The 21151-nt window shown below is 38.6% G+C and overlaps 1 protein-coding gene across 1 annotated transcript in view; it reads left to right on the forward strand.

The window, feature by feature from the left end:
* Positions 1-16213, forward strand: part of TBCK (TBC1 domain containing kinase) — a 212855-nt gene extending 196642 nt beyond the window's left edge. Inside the window, exon 26 of the mRNA XM_069593562.1 lies at positions 14830-16213. Within this exon, the coding sequence (XP_069449663.1) occupies positions 14830-14940 (111 nt within the window). The 3' untranslated portion in view covers positions 14941-16213. The remainder of the gene's footprint in view (positions 1-14829) is intronic.
* Positions 16214-21151: the final 4938 nt, after the last annotated feature.

A 21151-nucleotide genomic window follows, 5' to 3' on the forward strand; every position in this document is an offset into this window, starting at 1 on the left:
ACATAGCCATTCTTAAGGGAACTTATTTGAAAGTATAAGCTGTTTTTTAGGGACAATAATTTAAAGTGAATGTAACCTAAAAGCTATTAGAAATACATTTGAAATCTGAAATAAATTTTATAAGATGGAAAAAAAAAAAAGAAAGTATAAGCTGTTTTTGAACACTAATCTGTAAATCTGTAGAAAGATCCCAGTTTCCCTTATGCATAAATACTAGGTCACTATCATAAAATTTTTAATTAAATAAATTAAAGGAAAAATTTTAACCTAGAATTCACATGAGTTTTAGAAATTCTTTGAATTAATTAAAATTTTGTTCAAAGTGTTATATACATATGTGCTGTATAATATATTTTTTCAGAGAATAGATTCATAAGCTTTCTTCTGATTGCCAAAACTATATGTGACCCAGTAAACTATAAGAGTCACTAGTATGAATTACTGCTCCAGCATAAACAGTTCACCATTTACACTGTGAAGCCCTATATTACGTTCCATATGAGAAGAACTCTGGTCCTTTAAGTTTGAATCTGTACAATTGCAGGAAGTTGTAAATGGCTTTCCTATTAAAGGATCCACTTGGGGAAAGGAAAGAGGAGAAAAGGAGGAAACTAGCTTTATAGAAACTATTTAGTATGAATCAAGCACTTACATATATAATATCAAATTTAAACCTCTCAACAACACTTCAAATATACTAGTAAAGTGTATTATTATTACAGATTTAACAAGTGAAGAAACTAAGGCCAAAAAGGCTAAGTGACTTACCTAAGATCCCACAGCTAACCAGTGGTATTAACAGAACCCTGATTCAAACTCTGTGCTGTCCAGCTACAAAGTTCCTACACCTTCCTCCATACCACCCAGCCTGTTTGACTGAAAGAGTGAATTTTCTCTCCTTCTTTGCTGGTGGAATAAACTTTATGGAGAATTACTATTTGTCTTATCATCCCGTTAAGCAGGTCTGAAATTCTCTTGTATTCATTTCCAAACTGTCTTCACTGAGATCAATATCTCAGGCCTAACCTGCTACAGTTCCCCACTGTCCTCACCTGCACACACCCTTCTTCCCCCAGTTCCACCCCACAACCGATGAGATTTGTGAAACGATACCTGATCATTGTCAGAGTGCCTGTATGACTTCCCACTGCCATCAAAATTCAAACTCTAATCATAGTTTATAAGGCCTTTCTTGAATTGGACTCTGTTTCTCAAGCTCATTCTCACTGCTCTTAGAGTCCAGCCGTAATTAAACTACTCATAGTCCCTTATATACTAACTGTCTCTTTGTACTTCTCTCTATTTGAAGCATTCTTATTTCTGTTCACCCTTTTGTCTTGAAAAGCTGTTCATATAGCATTTCTTCATGGAATTCATTCTTAATTCCTCAAGTCTGGAACTAAGTAGCTTTTCCAAGTGCTCATAGAAAATATTTTACTATTGAGTAGGACTTCCCTGGTGGCTCAGACGGTAAAGCGTCTGTCTACAGTGCGGGAGACCTGGGTTCGATCCCTGGGTTGGGAAGATCCCCTGGAGAAGGAAATGGCAATCCACTCCAGTACTATTGCCTGGAAAATTCCATGGACAGAGGAGCCTACTCACTTCACTTCACTTTTCTCGTATGGGTGTGGGTCGTTAACAGTTCACAGAATTTCTTTGTGCATTAGATAAATGTGTTCATTTAGGAACACAGCACCATGTAAGGCCTCAAAACTTGGATTGGAGAGGATGGGGCTACATTTCATGCTTCACTTACCTCTTTTCCATGTTCTCTCATGTCAGGCACAATTTGTACAACCTTAAATAATGGTTCTGTGTAGCATTTATCAAATGGCATTGTAGTCACCTGTCCGCTTACCTGCATCTCCTACTGAACTCCAGGCTCACTGAGGACAGGAATTACATTGTATTCCTTGTCACACCCTCAGCCCCTAGCATAGTGCCCTTCAGGTAGCAAGCGCTCAATTCATATTTGATGGTTAAGTTAATGACTAAGTTAAGAATGAACATCTTAAAAATAATAGTTTGCAGTAGACAGTGCACTTATAGAAACTAGTAAAAAGAAGTCGATAGAAAAAATGCTAATATCAACTACAAGTTTAGTTTAAGACAACAAACATTGAGTGTCTACATGATGGAAACTATTATGAGGAAGCAGAAATGAGAAAGGCAATCTTTGGCCATATAAAACTTGCAATCTAATTAAGATAAGACATGTATGAAGTGAAAAAATCTAATTAAAAAGATAAGACACATATACAACTGATTAAAACCCAAAAGTGGAATATGCAATGTGCTATGAGATTTATAGTTAAAGTTGTAGAAAATCAGTGACAAGGAAGGAATTTCTTCAAGTTAAGTGAAGGATTCCTCAAGTTTCATGGGGAAGGTGATAATAGACCTAGATCTTGAATTATCAGTAGGATTTCAGTAAGGTAAAGTGTTGAGAGGAGGGCGTAGTCAGGCGGGAACATTCCAGGCAAAGGAAATAACACAGGCTTATTAGAAAGCACAGGGCTTCTCTGAAGAGCATTTTAACTACAGATAAGGCTGGAAAGATAGGTTGGGTATTTGGTTATAGAAGGCTTTCAATACTATGCTAGGGAGTTTACATTTTAGCAGTGGGGAGCTACTAAAGATTTTAAAGAAGGAAAGTAACATTCTCAGCTGTAGTTTAGAAAATCATTTAGAAAGTTATTTTTAGTCTCCCCTCTCTTTTGCCCATATTCCCAAAGAAATTGAAATTTTAAAACACCAAGAACTAGAGACCAGTTAAAGAATTTCACTCTTCCTATATTCCCAGTCTATTTCAGTGCCAGATTCTATCCAGATTCTACCTTTAGTTGACCTTCTGTCTTAAGCTTGCAGTCTCCCACTGTCTAAATAGTTTCTAAGTCCCCGGTGTCAGCAAAGCTCAAATGGCTGTTGAGAAAAGACAACAGAGGGGTTTCTCTGAGACTGACAGCCAAAGCTCTGCAACTTTCAAGAGATTTCAGGCAATGGCCTCCCTGCTATTATTATGTGACTCAATGCATCTGGTAGCATACTGTCACTATCTTCTTTTACCTTGTTTAAGATACTAAAGGACAACCTTTAACCTAAAGAATAAGCAAGTATAAGTCTAAAATGAATTTCTTTTGTCATTCTCAAAATTCAAAGAAACTTTAGACTTAATATTATCAAAATGAAACTTTGAATAAGAACTTTTAGGTACTACAGATTGCCCTTACTGACTATAAATAAACAAGCTATTCCTTATAAGAAATCCACAGATCTTGCTGAAGGGTACTAGCCCTACGAAGGAACATATCTCTACACAACAGTTACTGGGGATTTCCTGAAGGTCCTCCATAATGTTACCATGTAGGTAGCAGGGTACTGGGTAAAATGGAATGGGAAGAACTAAAAGTGCAAGAACAACTGAGGGACTAATTCAAGAGTAATTGGGGTCTAAAATGAAGTATGAGCTGAGTAATGGAAAAGAGGGAATGGATCCAAGATAAATCACAGAACTAACACAGTTTTGTGCCTAATTGGGTATGGAGCCAAAGGAAGGTTTTGTTTTTTTTTTTTTAAGTAAAATATCACCTTAAAGTTTTCAGATTTGATTTTGGGGAGGTTGCCAATACCTTTAACAGATAAAGAAGAGAAAATAAAGTAGGTTTGGAGGGAATGTAATGATGTTGGGATATACTGAGTTTGAAGTGCTCATGGGACGCTAGTATAAAAAAATGTCAGTCAAGTATTTAGAGGTTCAGACTGGAATTCAAAAGAGAGTGAAAACTATATGGGTTTGTATAGAATCCTTCCAGTTATAAACACTTAGTATTCTATAATACAAAACAAAAAGATGTAGGGCTTTTCTTTGTGTGTGTTCACTCACTCAGTCGTGTCCAACTGTTTGCAACTCTATGGATTGTAGCCTGCCAGGCTCCTCTATCCATGAAATTTCCCAGACAAAAGTTGCCATTTCCTTCTCCAGAGGATCTTCCTAACCCTAGGATCAAACTCACATTCCCCTGCATTGTAGGCAGATTCATTACCACTGCGCCACTTATTATAAATGTATTATTTTAGGAGAGGAGACAAAGTCCAGCTGATAGCCTGAAAGGAGATTGTCAAAAGACCATTAAAAGATATAACTTGTATTTGTTTCAAGAAATTATAAAAATCCATTGTCTCCATTACTAAATATTAATATCTTATATATAAGAAAATTTTGCTTTAGTGCAAGTGATTGGGTTTATTGTTGTTTTTCAGTCGATCAGTCAAGTCCAACTCTTTGTGACCCCATGGACTGCAGCACACCAGGCTTCCCTGTCCTTCACCAACTCCTGGAGCTTATTCACACTTATATCCATTGAGTCGGTGATACCATCCAACCATCTCATCCTCTGTCATCCTCTTCTCCTGCCTTCAGTCTCTCCCAGCATCAGGGTCTTTTCAAATGAGTCACGTCTTCACATCAGGTAGCTAAAGTATTGGAGCTTCAGTTTCAGCATCAGTCCTTCCAGGGTATATATTCAGGATTAATTTCTTTTGGGATTGACTGTTTTGCTCTCCTTGTAGTCCAAGGGATACTCAAGAGTCTTCTCCAACACCACAGTTCAAAAGCATCAGTCCTTTGGCATCCAACTTTCTTTATGGTACAGCTCTCACATCCATACATGACTACTGAAAAAATCATAGCTTTAACTAGAGAGACCTTTGTCAGCAAAGTAATGTCTCTGCTTTTAAATATGCTGTCTAGGTTGGCCATAGGTTTTCTTCCAAAGAGCAAACATCTTTTAATTTCATGACTGCAGTCGCCATCTGTAGTGATTTTGGAGCCCCCCAAAATAAAGTCTCTCACTGTTTCCATTGTTTCCCCATCTATTTGCCATGAAGTGATGGGACTGGTTGCCATGATCTTCATTTTTTGAATGTTGACTTTTAAGCCAGCTTTTTCACTCACCTCTTTCACTTTCATCAAGAGGCTCTTTAGTTCTTCTTTGCTTTATGCCATAAGGGTGGTGTCATCTGCATATCTGAGGTTATTGATGCTTCTCCTGGCAATCTTGATTCCAGCTTCTGCTTCATCCAGCCTGACATTTTGCATGATGTACTCTGCATATAAGTTAAATAAACAGGGTGACAGTATACAGCCTTGATGCATGTCTTTCCCAATTTTGAACTAGTCCATTGTTCCATGTCCAATTCTAACTGTTGCTTCTTGACCTGCATACACATTTCTCAGGAGGCGGGTAAGCTGGTCTGGTATTCCCATCTCTTTAAGAATTTTCCAGTTTGTTGTGATCCACACAGTCAAAGGCTTTGGTATAGTCAATAAAGCAGAAGTAGATATTTTCTGGAACTCTCTTGCTTTTTCTGTTATCCAATGGATATTGGCAATTTGATCTCTGGTTCCTCTGCCTTTTCTAAAACCAGCTTGTACGTCTGGAAGGTTAAAGTTCATGTACTGTTGAAGCCTGGCTTGGAGAATTTTGAGCGTTACTTTCCTATCATGGGAGATGAGTGCAGTTGTGTGGTAGTTTGAGCATTCTTTGGCATTGCCTTTCTTTGGGATTGAAATGAAAGTTGACCTTTTCCAGTCCTGTGGCCACTGCTGCATTTTCCAAATTTGCTGGCATATTGAGTGCAGCACTTTCACAGCATCATCTTTCAGGATTTGAAATAGGTCAACTGGAATTCCATCACCTCCACTAGCTTTGTTCGTAGTAATTCTTCCTAAGGCCCACTTGACTTCACATTCCAGGATGTCTGGCTCTAGGTGAGTGATCATACCATCATGGTTATCCGTGTCATTAAAATCTTTTTTGTATAGATATTTTGTGTATTCTTGCCACCTCTTCTTAACCTCTTCTGCTTCTGTTAGGTCCATACCATTTTTGTCCTTTATTGTGCCATCTTTACATGAAGTGTTCCCTTGGTATCTCTAATTTTCTTGAAGAGATCTCTAGTCTTTCCCATTCTATTGTTTTGCTCTATTTCTTTGCATTGATCACTGAGGAAGGCATTCTTATCTCTCCTTGCTATTCTTTGGAACTCTGCATTCAGATGGTTAAATTTTTCCTTTTCCTTTGCCTTTTTGCTTCTCTTCTTTTCTCAGCTATTTGTAAGGCCTCCCCAGACAACCATTTTGCCTTTTTGCATTTCTTTTTTTGGGGATGGTTTTGATCACCACCTCCTGTACAATGTTACAAACCTCTGTCCATAGTTTTTCAGGTACTCTATCAAATCTAATCCCTTGAATCTCTTTGTCACTTCCACTGTAAATTGTAAGGGATTTGATTTAGGTCATACCTGAATGGTCTAGTGGTTTTCCCTACTTTCTTCAATTTAAGTCTGAATTTGGCAGTAAGGAGTTCATGATCTGAGCCACAGTCAGCTCCCGGTCTTGTTTTTGCTGACTGTTTAGAGCTTCTCCATCTTCAGCTGCAAAGGCTATAATCAATCTGATCTCAGTATTGACCATCTGGTGATGTCCTGGTGTAGAGTCATCTCTTGTGTTGTTGGAGGAGGGTGTTTGCTATGACCAGTACATTCTCTTGGCAAAACTGTTAACCTTTGCTGTGCTTCAGTTTGTACTCCAAGACCAAACTTACCTGTTACTCCATGTATCTCTTGACTTCATACTTTCATACTTCATATTCCAGTCCCCTATGATGAAAAGGACATCTTGTTTTCATGTTAGTTCTAGAAGGTCTTATATGTCTTCATAGAGCTCTTTGACTTCAGCTTCTTCAGCACTGGTGGTTGAGGCATAGACTTGGATTACTGTGATATTGAATGGTTTGCCTTTGAAATGAACAGAGATCATTCTGTCATTTTTAGATTATACCCAAGTACTGCATTTCTGACTCTTCTATTGACTATGAGGGCTACTCCATTTCTTCTAAGGGATTCTTGCCTACAGTAGTAGATATAATGGTTGTCTGAATTAAATTTGCCAATTCTAGTCCATTTTAGTTCACTGATTCCTAAAATGTCAATGTTCACTCTTGCTATCTCCTGTTTGACCACTTCTAATTTACCTCGATTCGTGGACCTAACATTCCAGGTTCCTACGCCGTATTGTTCTTTACAAACATTGGACTTTACCAGAAGACACATCCACAACTGGGCGTTGTTTCTGCTTTGGCTCAGCCTCTTCTTTCCTTCTGGAGCTATTTCTCCACTATTCTCCAGTAGCATACTGGGCACCTACCTACCTGGGGAGTTCATCTTTCAGTGTCATATCTTTTTGCCTTTTCATACCATTCATGGTGTTCTCAAGGTAAGAATGCTGAAGTGGTTTGCCATTCTCTTCTCCAATGAACCACATTTTGTCAGAACTCTCCACCATGACTCTTCCATCTTGGGTGGCCCTACACAGCATGGCTCATAGTTTCATGGAGTTAGACAAGGCTGTGATCCAATATGAGCAACAAGGGAAACAAAAATCAAAGGAAAATGGAAAAGGAAGAGAGGGAAAATATCATTTGGACGTGTGAGAGAAAAAAAAACCTTATATTGAGCTGTAAACAAAGCCAACAATGGAGCAGAAGTTGCCTTGACTTCTGTTGTGCTTATGTATTTTGTGACTTTGGGAAATATTTATTTTTCTTGTCATTTCTATTCAAGGTGTATACTTTAAAACATTAAAATTATTTTCCTTTTATTCCTCTGGGATTTTGTTAGAATCACATATGATAGTAAAACTGAAGAGACAAAGACAAGAAATTTATCACTGTACATGAAATATTAACATATCTTTTTTTCCATATACCCCTTGAGTGGCCCATATACCATTAAAAATTACCAAATCCATTGAGAGAAAAAGGACTAAGAATGGAGGCCAAGAGTAGAAATGAAACTTTCACTGTATTGTCTTCATATTCATTCATCTGCTTTGGTTCCTTAACTGTGGAAATGACAGAGGACTTTGTCTCTCATCTGACAACTCTTTGGATTCTACATAAAAATTATCACAAAGTTTATTATTTCTATATAAGCTTCATCATAATTACTTTTTTGTATAAATGTTTTTTATATTGATAACTTTTAAAGACATTTTAAAAAATCACCTTACCTCTTTCAACTTATGCAAAATTTGAAAGAATGCCCTATTAGTAAAGGATAAAAGAAAATAGCATTTAACTCTTACCAGAACCAGTTTCCTTGCTGTTTGCCCAAAAGTCCTTTCTACCTCTTCCATTGGCAGTAAGGCAGCTTAACCAGTACCTAGCATAATACCTGACACATAGTAGGTGTTCGGAAAATATTTGTTGAATAAATGGATCTGTTATTCAGCAGATATTAGAGAAAATGCTATGGACTAGACTCTGTTCTGGACAAAGTCCTTACTTTTATGGAGCATACAGTATATTGGGAAAGATGGATGAGTAGGTAACATATATGAAGTAGTTAGAAATTTGAACACTTACTGAATATTTAATTATATTAGGGATTATTGTTAATATATTGAATGTGATAGTCATTCTATGGTTATATTTTTTAAGTCATTTTATTTCAGAGATACATATTTATGTGCTAAATGATATATGGGATTTATATCAAGATGATAATTGTGGTTGAGAGGCTTGAGTAGGAGGAATAAATGAAATAAATTGTCTATGAGTTATAATTGTTCAAGCTGGGTGTTGGATACCTATAGGCTGATTATACTCATGTATGTCTATTTTCATATTTTTAGATATTTTTCTTAATGAAAAGGTAAAGAGAAAGAGAATGGGAAGAGATGAAATGGAGACAGAAAACATTGGCAACAGAAAAGTAAAATGAGAAAACACATTGAGTTAGTGCACTGCAATTATTTCTATGTCTTCTTACATAAAACAAAGCAATTAAAAGTGTTTTTTAATATGAAATTTTTATACTATCACATTTCTTAATCCCCAAAGATTAGTTCCAAGAATAGAAGACTAATGTATACCATAGCATGGATTCTGAATATCCCAAACACCATTAGAATAGTTATCTCTAAAAAAAAACATGGACCAGAAAGCTTAGACCATATAATATCTGTTTTTATAAATTCTCATTTTTTTATTAAAGCATAATTAACCATATTTCAGTATAACATGCTAGACTAATACCCTGGAATTACCTGTCCTGCTCCTTACTTGTCACAGGTACCTTTGATAAGGGTGTAAGATGATTATTGACCTTGTGTTCACCTTCTTGGTTTTGCCCTCCTGCTGATTTTGCTTCTGTGAGTGAAATAAGAAAGTAAAGTAGCCACTGCCTAATTGTTATTAGATGTTAATACTGTAAAAACTGGTTTCACATCTTATATAGCCCTCTTTTTTGTTTCAGTGTTAATAAGGTATAATTGACACAGAACACTTGTATATATTAAACATGTACAACTTGATGTTTTGATATATATACATTATTAAATGATCACCAAATTCAAGCTAATTCACATATCCATCACTTCACGTAGTTACCATTTTCTTTCTTAGCAAATTTCAAGTATACCATGCAATACTGTTATACTTGCTGTATATAGTAACTGTAGTCACTATGATGTACATTAGATCTCCAGAATTTATTCATCTTGCACAAGTGAAACTTTGTACCCTTTGACCTACATCTGCCCATCTCCTCCCATTGATCCCCTCACTCCTGGCAACCACCATTCTACCTGTGCTTCCATGAGCCTGACTGTTTTTAATTCCACGTGTAAGTGAAATCATACAGTATTTCTACCTCTTTCCTACTAATGCTTGTCACAACTCTTATGTTTCTAATTGGGATCACTGAGTTAAATAATTAAAATGATCAGAACATTTATTAGTGACCCCAGAAATCTCAAGGGTCAGGACAAGACAGTACTTGAGTTATATTTGACCCAAGGCAACCCTATTCTTTAGATGGAGAAATCACCTGTATTTTGTTCATATTAGATTTCTCAGTTTGACTTTCATCAGGAAGTTGGTCAATTCATGACCATTATCAAGTCCCCACTATGAACTTAAAGCTCACAAGGCCAGACTTTCACATCAAGGAACTTAATTATCTGCAGTGCGCTCCTTGCGGAATCTCATAGAAGCCCAGTTTTCTTAAATTCCTGTGCTACTGTACATTCTACTACAGAGTTTCCTAGGATACTCAGTGAGAAACAACGTGATCCTGCTCTAGTCCCCTCACACCTTTTACCTGTCCTCAGCTGTGATTTCTTGGCCTTGGTTAACCTGCACTACTCTGTGGCAGATCAAAAATCCCTCTTCTCCACTCACTCTCCTCCTACAGTAGAACTTGATTTCCTTGGACAAACATGCCAGCCTCTTATTGCAAGCTAAGATGCAAGATAAAGAGAGATGAGTGGCATGCACAAGAGCCTGCCATTTTCAGACAGGGCTGATTTGAAGTGTGCCTACCCTAGAAACGAATACCACTGCCAGATCCCACTAGCCAGAAGAATGATAAAAATGCAAGAGCTTTGCCCTCTCCACATCCCACAAGACATGCAACTGCCACTATTGTCATAATTCCCAAAATTCTACTCCAGAAAATACTACATTCTGCCATCTCCACATATGATGTTGTCTTCTTATTGTTGTTGTTTAGTTGCTAGTCGCTAAGTCATGTCCGTCTCTGTGACTTCATGGACTGCAGCACGCCAGGCTTCCCTGTCCTTCACTATCTCCTGGCGTTTGCTCAAACTCACATCCCTTGAGTCAGTGATGCCATCCAACTATCTCATCCTCTGTTACCTTGTTCTCCTGCCCTCAGTCTTTCCCAGCCTCAGGGTCTTTTCCAAGATCTGCACTCATTGTGCAGTTTGAGGAACCCCATTGTCTCCACACAAGACTTGGTCTTACAAATTCCAGCCCCACAACATGGCAGCCTCTTTTAGTGCAAAATGACTTGCTCTCCACACTGGGCTATACTTACAAGAATTAGAGTTTGAGGTCCCAAACAAACATGAACAGCAAATGAATCTCATTATCTAACAAAGCTGTCATCAATCTGGTTACACAATAAAATCACACTGGATTCTAGGTGAATAAAACAAAAATGATACTGGAGATTCATCCCGAGAAACTCTACTTCTTACTGATGTAGAGTGGGCCTGGGTATCACTGTTTACTAAAAGTAGCTAGATGATTTTGATGGCTTCATAGCACTGGTCCAATGTGATATATTGCCACTTCCACCAAGGATATTGTTTGGTAAGTCTAGGTTTGTGATTTCTGCTTGAAGTCAGGCCTCTCCCAGAGTTGTAGACTGTAGGCCTGCAGTCTACACCAGGCCCTTCACACCAATGCCAGAGCTGGACAGAGAGCAGAAGATGGATGAAACCTGAACTCTGTACGCCTGGTTCTCCTCTGTTCCACCATGTGTCTTCTCCATAAGTGACTGTTTTCACACATGAATTCATAGCCCTTTCTTTCCTCCCTAACCTGCCCAGCTATAGCCTCAAAGATCAGTACAATGCCTGTGGCCATCACACCTGGGTTCTCATTCCCTCCAGGTATCACTAATGAAAGAGTAGTGGGGAGAGGGCAACAGGTCCCCCTCCAAACTTCTGTTAAATACAGAAGTACCTTGAACTTCCGCTTGTATAATAACAATACTGCTGAATATTGTTACTGTCTCCTCCACTATAAGCGCTGCAAGAACTGCAACAGTGCCTGGTACTTCGTGGGTGTTCAATGAAATGTTTGATTGATACATAAATGAAGGAAGGAAGGAATAGATGGAGAAGAGCTGTTTCTGTCACAGAAGTGGAAAGATGCTGTCATGGCTTCACTGTTAGGGCCAAGTATGTTGCGTGGATCATTGGAACAACAAGCAGAGGATTGCGGGAGCAGAACTCATAATCTTAACCCGAAAACTCAACACTTGCTCTCTTTCTTAAGCACAGGCTTGCCTCTTTTCAAGGCACCTAAACATGTGCCATCTCCTTGTTGCTCCATTTCTGCTTTTCTTCTTAGACCTCCCACATTGCAGCAGTCTGATTGTTATAAAATGCTCAGTTCTGCTTGCTTCGCCTTTACCATTTTCCAGCTCAATAGTAACCTACTTGTTATGTCCTTCCTCTTAAAATAACAGTGGGAGCTTTCCAGCTCTACAGCAGAGTTTCAGAGAGATTAGTTAAATGTACAGTAAGTCCTGTCTGACTCATTTTCTGAGTTCTACAGTGTTTTGAAAGTACTGAACGCTCAGACTGCTTATCCACAAGACCTTTTGAGTAATGGTATGTTTATTTTAGAATTTCGACCTAAATGGTAATTGTATCACTGCATGTGGAAGAATGAAGCCAAGGTGTTTCAGTAATCATATAGTACCAGGGGCTTGCTGCCTGCAGTGACTCAGGGCAGATGAGTCTGGTGCCTCTGTTCTGAAGGATGGGGTTCAAGGATAAATAAGCAGGAAGAACAGGATGAAGATCAGATCCCTTTGCTCTCTAGCTCACGTGATACCTTTTGGATCAAGGAGCACTTTTTCTCTTCAACATTAACTACTATTAAGGAGACCCTCAGTGGCTCTGGAAGAGCGTAGGGTTTGAAAGGTACATGGCCTTTGAATCTCTTAAGGCTCTATAGAAATGAAGAAGATAAGTGGGGTCAGCAATACTGAGGTCCATTTCTGTGAGTTGTTCTGAAAATTGCTAAGATCCAAATCCAGCAACATCTGTTTTACCTGCTTACCAATACCTTTATCCTTTGGGCTTAAGATAGTATTTTTGAAAATATTGTCCACAGACCTGCTTTAGAATCATCTAATGGTGTTTGTTTAAAAACAAAACAATAACAACAACAAAAAAAACACATTTCTGAGCCCAGATCTATTGCTTATTAGCAGAATCTCTGAGTGAGGCCTCGAAGTTACCCTGACCAAACCACTCAGCTGATTCTCTTGAGCCATAAAGTCAAGACTGCTGGCTTGAGAGTCCACCAATATTAAGCTTCAGATGAGCTTCAAATACTCCCAAGAGACAATAGCATTGTGAGCAAGTATTAGTCATTCTTCTTGAAGGGTCTGAGATCAGCTTATGATAAAGTAATTGAGAAGAACGTGAGGACACAAACACCCGAGGAGGAGGAACAGGACACCACATATAGAGAGGGAATGCCAGAGAGCCCAAGAAAACCTTCTCTACTTCACTCTTTTGCCCTCAGTTATTAGTCCTGTATCATAGTTTAGTTCAGATCAATAGGCATATATTGAGTCCCTGCCATATCCAGGGCATTAGAGATAAAAAGATACGGGGAACTTCCCAGGCGGTCCAATGGTTAAGACTCTGCGCTTCCACGGGAAGGGGCACAGGTTCAATCTCTAGTCAAGGAACTACATGCCATACAGTGTGGCCAAAAAATAAACATAAGCAATACTGTCACTGTCCTAGAGGAGTTTACAGTTTGCTAGAGAAGCAGACTCTTAAACAGGCAATTTACATTGATGGAAGCCAAAGATAAAGATTTGCACAAAAAACCTGGGGGCTGAGAAGAGGATCTCCTAATGCAAACTTGGCTCCTAGACAGGAAATTGCCTGAGTAGGGAAATAAGTAGAAATTAGGCAGGTGGAGGGGGATTGTTTTGAGGAGAAACTAAAACCCAGGAGTTGGTGGGAGCTGGAGCCTGTTTCCAACAGTGTACAACAAAAAAAAGACTCTGAGTCCTAAAGTGATCCCTATCAGGGGACTGATTGCAGTCCACAACTCAAGTACAAGGACTAGAGAAAGATAATCAATGATCCTGGATACATAGACATGGGCAAGCCAGTGAGATGTGTGTATGTCTTGATAATTTTTCAAAGCCCTGCTTTGATAGGCATCTAGAAGACTTCGTAGATCAGTCCTTCCTATTTATTCCAAGTTTATAGTCTCAAACTGTTCATTGCAGTTGCTCCAAAAACATGTTAGAACCAGTTTATGGACCTTCTCTTCCCTGGTAGCTCAGCAGTAAAGAATCCACCTGCCAGTGAAGGAGACATGGGTTCTATCCCTCATCCAGGAAGATCCCCTGGAGAAAGGAATTGCAATGTGCTCCAGTATTCTTGCCTGGGAAATCCCATGGACAGGAGCCTGGAGGGTTACAGTCCATAGCGTCACAGAAGAGTCAGACATGACTTAGCAACTAAACAACATTGGCCCTCTCTGGGATATTGTGCACATAATTGCAATAACTAATATGTTGAAAATACTATAAAAATTGTTCAAAATATAGATTTGAGAATGTTTTGGCAATCACTGGAAGGATATAGGAAAAATAGGAATGTTGATGATTTCTGGGGTTGGGGACTAAGAAGAAATGTAAGAGGAGTTTAGGTCTCACTGCTTACCCTTTTATATTGTTAGAACTGTTTACCATGTATATTTACTGCCTATTCAAACAAGTTTAAAAGAAAACTAAAGAGACACATTTATACCATAGCATGAATACATTTGAAAGAGGGATTTAATTTATATTAAAAACTAAACTAATGATTCGTTGATAGAACAGTGACAGCAGTGATATCACCATTGTTTTGTCTGTTGCTGCTGCTGCTGCTAAGTCACTTCAGTTGTGTCTGACTCTGTGCGACCCCATAGACGGCAGCCCACCAGGCTCCCCCGTCCCCGGGATTCTCCAGGCAAGAACACTGGAGTGGGGTGCCATTTCCTTCTCCAATGCATGAAAGTGAAAAGTGAAAGTAAAGTTGCTCAGTCGTGTCCGACTCTTTGCAACCCCATGAACTGCAGCCTACCAGGCTCCTCCGCCCATGGCATTTTCCAGGCAAGAGTAATGGAGTGGGGCAGCTTGAGAAAAAAATGGGATTAGACAGATATCAATTTTGTGTATCCTTTATAAATTTGTCCTTTTTTTTTTTTTCAGTTTGCAGCTCATCTTGTGAAGATGAAATATCCAAGAATCTGTATTCTAGATGGTGGCATTAATAAAATCAAGCCCACAGGCCTCCTCACCGTTCCTTCTCCTCAGATATGAAGAACAAGAGCATGGCTGTTAAAAGGACAGAGTAGCCTCACCCCCCACAGCACAACTGTCTACACCCTTGCCTCTCTGACAGAGCTAGACTTCCAGATTGTTACATCTTCATAAAGTTTTGTCATGAGACATTTATTTTTTAAAACGCATGACCCAAATGTTCAGCTATCCAGGAATCAGACTTGACTGTACATGTATTGCTGAAAGAATTTTCTTAATGGTGAAATCCGATCATGTATTTTTACCCCATCAACACAAAGCCAGAAGAATTCAACTGACGAGGCAGGCTTAGCATTATCAAGAAATCTTGTTGCACTGAAAAGGCTGTCTCCCCACAGCACTGAACAGACAGTCCTAACAGAGGTATTCTTTAGAAATATAGACTGAATGTGGGCTGAAATCATTCTTCCATGATAAAGAAAAGTGAAAAGCTATTCACCATACATTCCTTTTAAGTACATGTTACATTTGGTAACTCACTTTTGGCCCAGACGTGTGTGTTTAGAGGGAGCATTATTTAGCCCATCGGAGAAAGTAATAACAGTTCTAAAAAAATGACAGTCAGAAACTACTCATATTATATATTGTTCAGCTTCTGTAGCTAAGACACTAAAAATAAGAGTGACTTAGACAAAATAGAACTTTATTTTTCTCTCGTGTAACACCCTACAGAGTCAATGTAGGACTAAGTATTGGATTCATAGTTATTAAGAACTCAGGTGTCTTTTTTCATTGATCTACCACCCTCAACACTGGGGTTCTATCTCATAGATCAGGATGGCTATTCAACTCCCACTATCACATCTGCAGTTTGGAAGGAAGGGAATCTCAGAGGAGGGAGAAGGAAAAAGAAGAAAAGGTAAAAATAGGGAGGAAGAAGAGAAGGGAGGGCATGTTCCTTCTCTTTAAGGGCACAAACCAGAAGTTGCACATGTTACTTCTGCATACATACTATTAGCCAGAACTTAGGCATGTGGCCACAATTAGCTATCAAGAAAACTTGAAATATAGTTTTGACTGGGCAGTCATTTACCCAGTTCAAATTTTTATTACTGTTTAGGAAGAGGAGAACACATTGAAGGACAGCTGGCAGCCTCTGCCACATGATTCTAAAAATCAAACATTTCATTGAATCTAAGCTATATCACAGTTTTACGCACCATGAAGAAAGAAAAATGCAGCCAAGTAAACTGTGACACCCTATCAATTATAGGACTCATTTCCATTTCAGAAATGTGAAAAATATGCATATTAAAATTATTAAAATACAGTATATCTTTTTGACTATTTTCAATTTTTTTTAACTAAAACATGTTCTTTCATCTTTAACTTGTATTCTCTTTTCAGTATTAGGACTACGTAAGTAGAATATTTCAGTAAGAACCTCAGTCCAACTTTCCAGACTATGGTTTTATCACTGCAGTTTGTTTTGGGGTTTTTTTGTCATCTGTATTTTTTATTCAGATATAATTTATATATCTTAAAATTGACCCTTTTAGAATGATAATCCATGTATTTTAGTAGATTCACAAGCCTGTGCAATAATCACTGTTAATTTCAGAACATTTTCAAAACCCAAAGAAGAAATCCTCTACCTATGAGCAGGCATTCCCCATTGACCCCCTCCCAAGATCTTTAATTTGATTTTTATGTGAGGAGTGAGATAAGTAGCCAACTTCATTCTTGCATGTAGATGTCAAGTTGTCCCAGCAGCTGTGTTGGGTTTTTTTGCTCAATTAACTTATATTCAGTCATTCACCAAATAAAATACTTCTCCTTGCAAGACACTGACATAATCAAAGGTTGTATCATTCTGTGATCTCCATAGAATATATACAAAGAAAAATATGAGAATTAATGAGAAAAGAAAATTTTACCATGATTCCTCTAACAGCATTTACCATCATCTACCCTGATTAGGAAAATAAGTCATCCTATCGATTCCTTCAGTCTTTGATGACTTATTTGACTGCATAATCAGTGTAGCACTGATGATTATTTGGGAGAAGTGCTTCTGAGTCTTAACTTTGCCTTCCTGAAAAGGCAGAGAAAGGAGGAGCAGAGATGTGAACTGAATAGGGTGGTAGGTAGTGTGAGAGGGTGAAGACCTGAGTTGTGAGGGTGGCTATGTGAAAACATAATAGTGGCCAGCCCCCATTACAACTTTGCATTTGTTCTTTCTTAAAATGATACATTTAGGCTTATTTTGAAAAACTTGGAAGGTTTTTTAAAACATTCAAATTATGAATAATATTTAATATTCTCAACAGTAAAATAAAGAAGCATACAATCCCTGCCACATCTACATGCAAGGTATGTTTTTCGATGGCAGATGGTTTCCCCAAAGTTGACCTTACAACTGTTTGTTGAATTAAACCCTATATAGCCCATGACTTGTAGAGATCCTTTTTGATATATTTTTGACTCCTACACAGTCACTATCAGCACTGTTTATTTTGGCATCAGCAGTCTCTTCCCTCTGCCTGGAATGTCCTTATCACCACCGCCAGCTCTATACACACGCACACACATGCACACACACACGCACGCACACACACATTTACAGAGTCTTCATAATCTAGCACCAGTAGCATAGTCTCCAGTTTTCTCTGACTTCTGTGTGCTGCAGTGAGCCTCAAGTCTATCAAAGCATTCCATTCATGCTTCTAGTAATAGACTTATTGCATCATTTTACAATTATCTGTCCACATTTGGAACCCTTATTTTTAAAATATGAGCTCCCTTTAAAGTCAGAGTCTATAATTTATACCTTTTGTTATCTTCAGCAGCCCAGTACACTGGCGATACTTGCTATATGTAGAATTGAATCTCAAGCTTAGAGATTTGATATGAATATAAGAAATCCGAGTAATTTTTTTCAAGTGCCAAACTCATCTGGTACCTGATGATATATAAATAAATTGAAATTTCAATTCATGGAGTAAAGATAAGACCTCTAATATTTCACCCAATTCTAAAATTCTATACAACAGCGTAAACTAAGCTGGTTGCATCCACTTTCCAAAACATAGAAATGGTAAATTTAGAAATATTAATAAAAATATCTCATACTTAACCAAGACTGAAAGAATTAAACAAATTTCTGATGTCAGCTATGAAGAGGAGCTGGGATATCAGATATCAATATAGGCCCTAGGAGCTGAAGGTCATAGGGATAGAGGCCTTGGGTCTTCTGGTAAGGAGTGGGTACTAAGACTCCTTTACAAAGTGACAGTTTCAGAGAACTCTTTGCTCCATGAAATGATTAGAGATGGCTTTGAGCCAAATCAGGGAAACTATAGGGAAGATGGCCATGGCCTGATATTTTGAGGGAAGACATCTGTTATACACAGATGAAGACATTCAATGGAAAGGCTAAATTAAGTCCCCATACTAGGACAGGCTTTAGGGCATGTGTTTATCTGACTATTTAAAAAGGAGGCTGGTGGCTCAGTGGTAAAGAATCTGCCTGCCAATGCAAGAGATACAGGTCTGATCCCTGATCTGGGAAGATCCTAGATGCTGCAGGGAAGTGTGTGCTCCGCAGCTACTGATCCTGTCCTCTAGAGCTCGGGAGCCGCAACTCCTGAAGCCCTCGCGCCCTAGAACCCGTTCTCTGCAACAAGAGAAGCCACCACAGTGAGAAGCCTGCATTCCACAACTAGACAGTGCTCTGGCTCCGCGACAGAGACCCAGCACAGCCAAAAAATAATACATTTTTTAAAAAACAGAGCAATGAATTATATCAATCTTCTGGACTTCCCTAGTGGCTCAGATGGTAAAGACTCTGCCTACAAAGCGGGAGACCCAGGTTCGATCCCTGGGTCGGGAAGATCCTCTGGAGAAGGCAATGGCATCCCACTCCAGTACTCTTGCCTGGAAAATCCCACGGACGGAGGAGCCTGGGAAACTATAGTCCATGGGGTCACAAAGAGTCGGACATGACTGAGCGACTTCACTTTCACTTTTCACTTCTGGAAAACATAGTACCAGATATTTGTTTGACTCCTTTGTTTCTTCCTCCAAATAGTTACTAAAAAAAATACTTCCTTAGAAATTAATAGCAAAACCTCCGGCAATAGTCTTATCTGGTGAAATCCACTACAAGGAGGGAAGTTGCTGCCTTGACTGCCATGGGTTCTGGGTGTTTCACTCTGTCAAAGTCAATAGTCCTCTCACTGGTATACTTGCTGGCTCTCCATATGCCTATTTTTAACCAAATAATGCATTTTTCTTGATCATTCATTAAGCCACAGAGTGGAAGCAAAATGATATTATGATAGATTTTTCGAGTGTTCAATGTGTACTAGTTCTAATAGAAATAAGCTATTTTAAAAGTTAGCTGGTGTTTTTTTTAAGTTAAAACATGTATTTTTATCTTCTCTGAGTAATTTTCTTGTTAATATCTTATGATAGGTGCTTGTCACATGAAGACTAAAACTGGCTCTTGGCAAAGTCCATATTCTATAGATAGACTGTTATATTTGTAGCTGGTACTAGTGACTTCCAGGCCTCATGCCTCCTCTTGGAGTGATGATCTTTGATATCTTTTCTCCACCCTTTGAGAGGACTCATTTTTAGTTTTCATTGTTTGCAGCATTTCAATACCGCTCTGTTCTAATGCTCACGGTGGCCTATAAGCAGTGCCCAGGTGCCCAGGTACAGTATTGCCGGCATTCCTTGATATCATGTACTAATCTTCAGGGTGATGGAGATGTAAACACTGTCCTGTCTTGGCTTAAGACTAATCTTGGAGCTATAGCAAATGCATTTAAAGCTTTAGATCAGATTCTAAATACTGCTTGTTGCCACACTGCAAGAGTCAACTTTTGAAACTATTATTATCATAATAGGTAGCTGTGACTTTTCTGAAAAACATCACATGGCCCACCAATCTTTTAAAAAGCTGTTATAATAATAGCAACTGACAAAGAACTAATCTCAAAAATATACAAACAACTCCTGCAGCTCAATTCCAGAAAAATAAATGACCCAATCAAAAAATGGGCCAAAGAACTAAACAGACATTTCTCTAAAGAAGACATACAGATGGCTAACAAACACATGAAAAGATGCTCAGCATCACTCATTATCAGAGAAATGCAAATCAAAACCACAATGAGGTACCATTTCACGCCAGTCAGAATGGCTGTGATCCAAAAGTCTACAAGCAATAAATGCTGGAGAGGGTGTGGAGAAAAGGGAAGCCTCTTACACTGTTGGTGGGAATGCAAACTAGTACAGCCACTATGGAGAACAGTGTGGAGATTCCTTAAAAAACTGGAAATAGAACTGCCATACAACCCGGCAATCTCACTGCTGGGCATACACATCGAGGAAACCAGAATCGAAAGAGACACGTGTACCCCAATGTTCATCGCAGCACTGTTTATAATAGCCAGGAGATGGAAGCAACCTAGATGTCCATTGGCAGATGAATGGATAAGAAAGCTGTGGTACATATACACAATGGAGTATTACTTAGCCATTAAAAAAAATACATTTGAATGAGTTCTAATGAGGTGGATGAAACTGGAGCCTATAAGCCAGAAGGAAAATCACCAATACAATATACTAACGCATATATATGAAATTTAGAAAGATGGTAATGATAACCCTGTATGCAAGACAGCAAAAGAGACACAAATGTATAGAACAGTCTTTTGGACTCTGTGGAAGAGGGAGAGGGTGGGATGATTTGGGGGAATGTCATGGAAACATATAATATCATATAAGAAATGAATCGCCAGTCCAGGTTCGATACAGGATACAAGATGCTTGGGGCTGGTGCACTGGGATGACCCGGAGGCATGGTATGGGGAGGGAGGAGGGAGGGGGGTTCAGGATGGGAAACACGTGTACGCCTGTGGTGGATTCATGTTGATGTGTGGCAGAACCAATACAATATTGTAAAGTAATTAGCCTCCAATTTAAATAAATTTAAATTTAAAAAATAAATAAAAAGCTGTAACAGCGTGACATTTAAGTATTAAAAATTGAGACAGTCCATGCATTAATTTTCTCATTAATGCTGGAAAGTTTTTTTTTTTTTACCATTATTAATTCGTCTCAACTCTATTTGCATACTCTTCAGTCTTTTATGGTAGAATAATTTACTGTTTTCAGGTTTAGAGTTTGTTAGAACTGTTCCTAGGGGCTTGGAACTGCTAAATGTGCCCATTTCTTCCCAGTTCCACATACAGTGACCTTG

This window comes from Ovis canadensis, chromosome 6 (genome assembly GCF_042477335.2).
Source record: "Ovis canadensis isolate MfBH-ARS-UI-01 breed Bighorn chromosome 6, ARS-UI_OviCan_v2, whole genome shotgun sequence".
Lineage (NCBI taxonomy): Eukaryota > Metazoa > Chordata > Mammalia > Artiodactyla > Bovidae > Ovis > Ovis canadensis.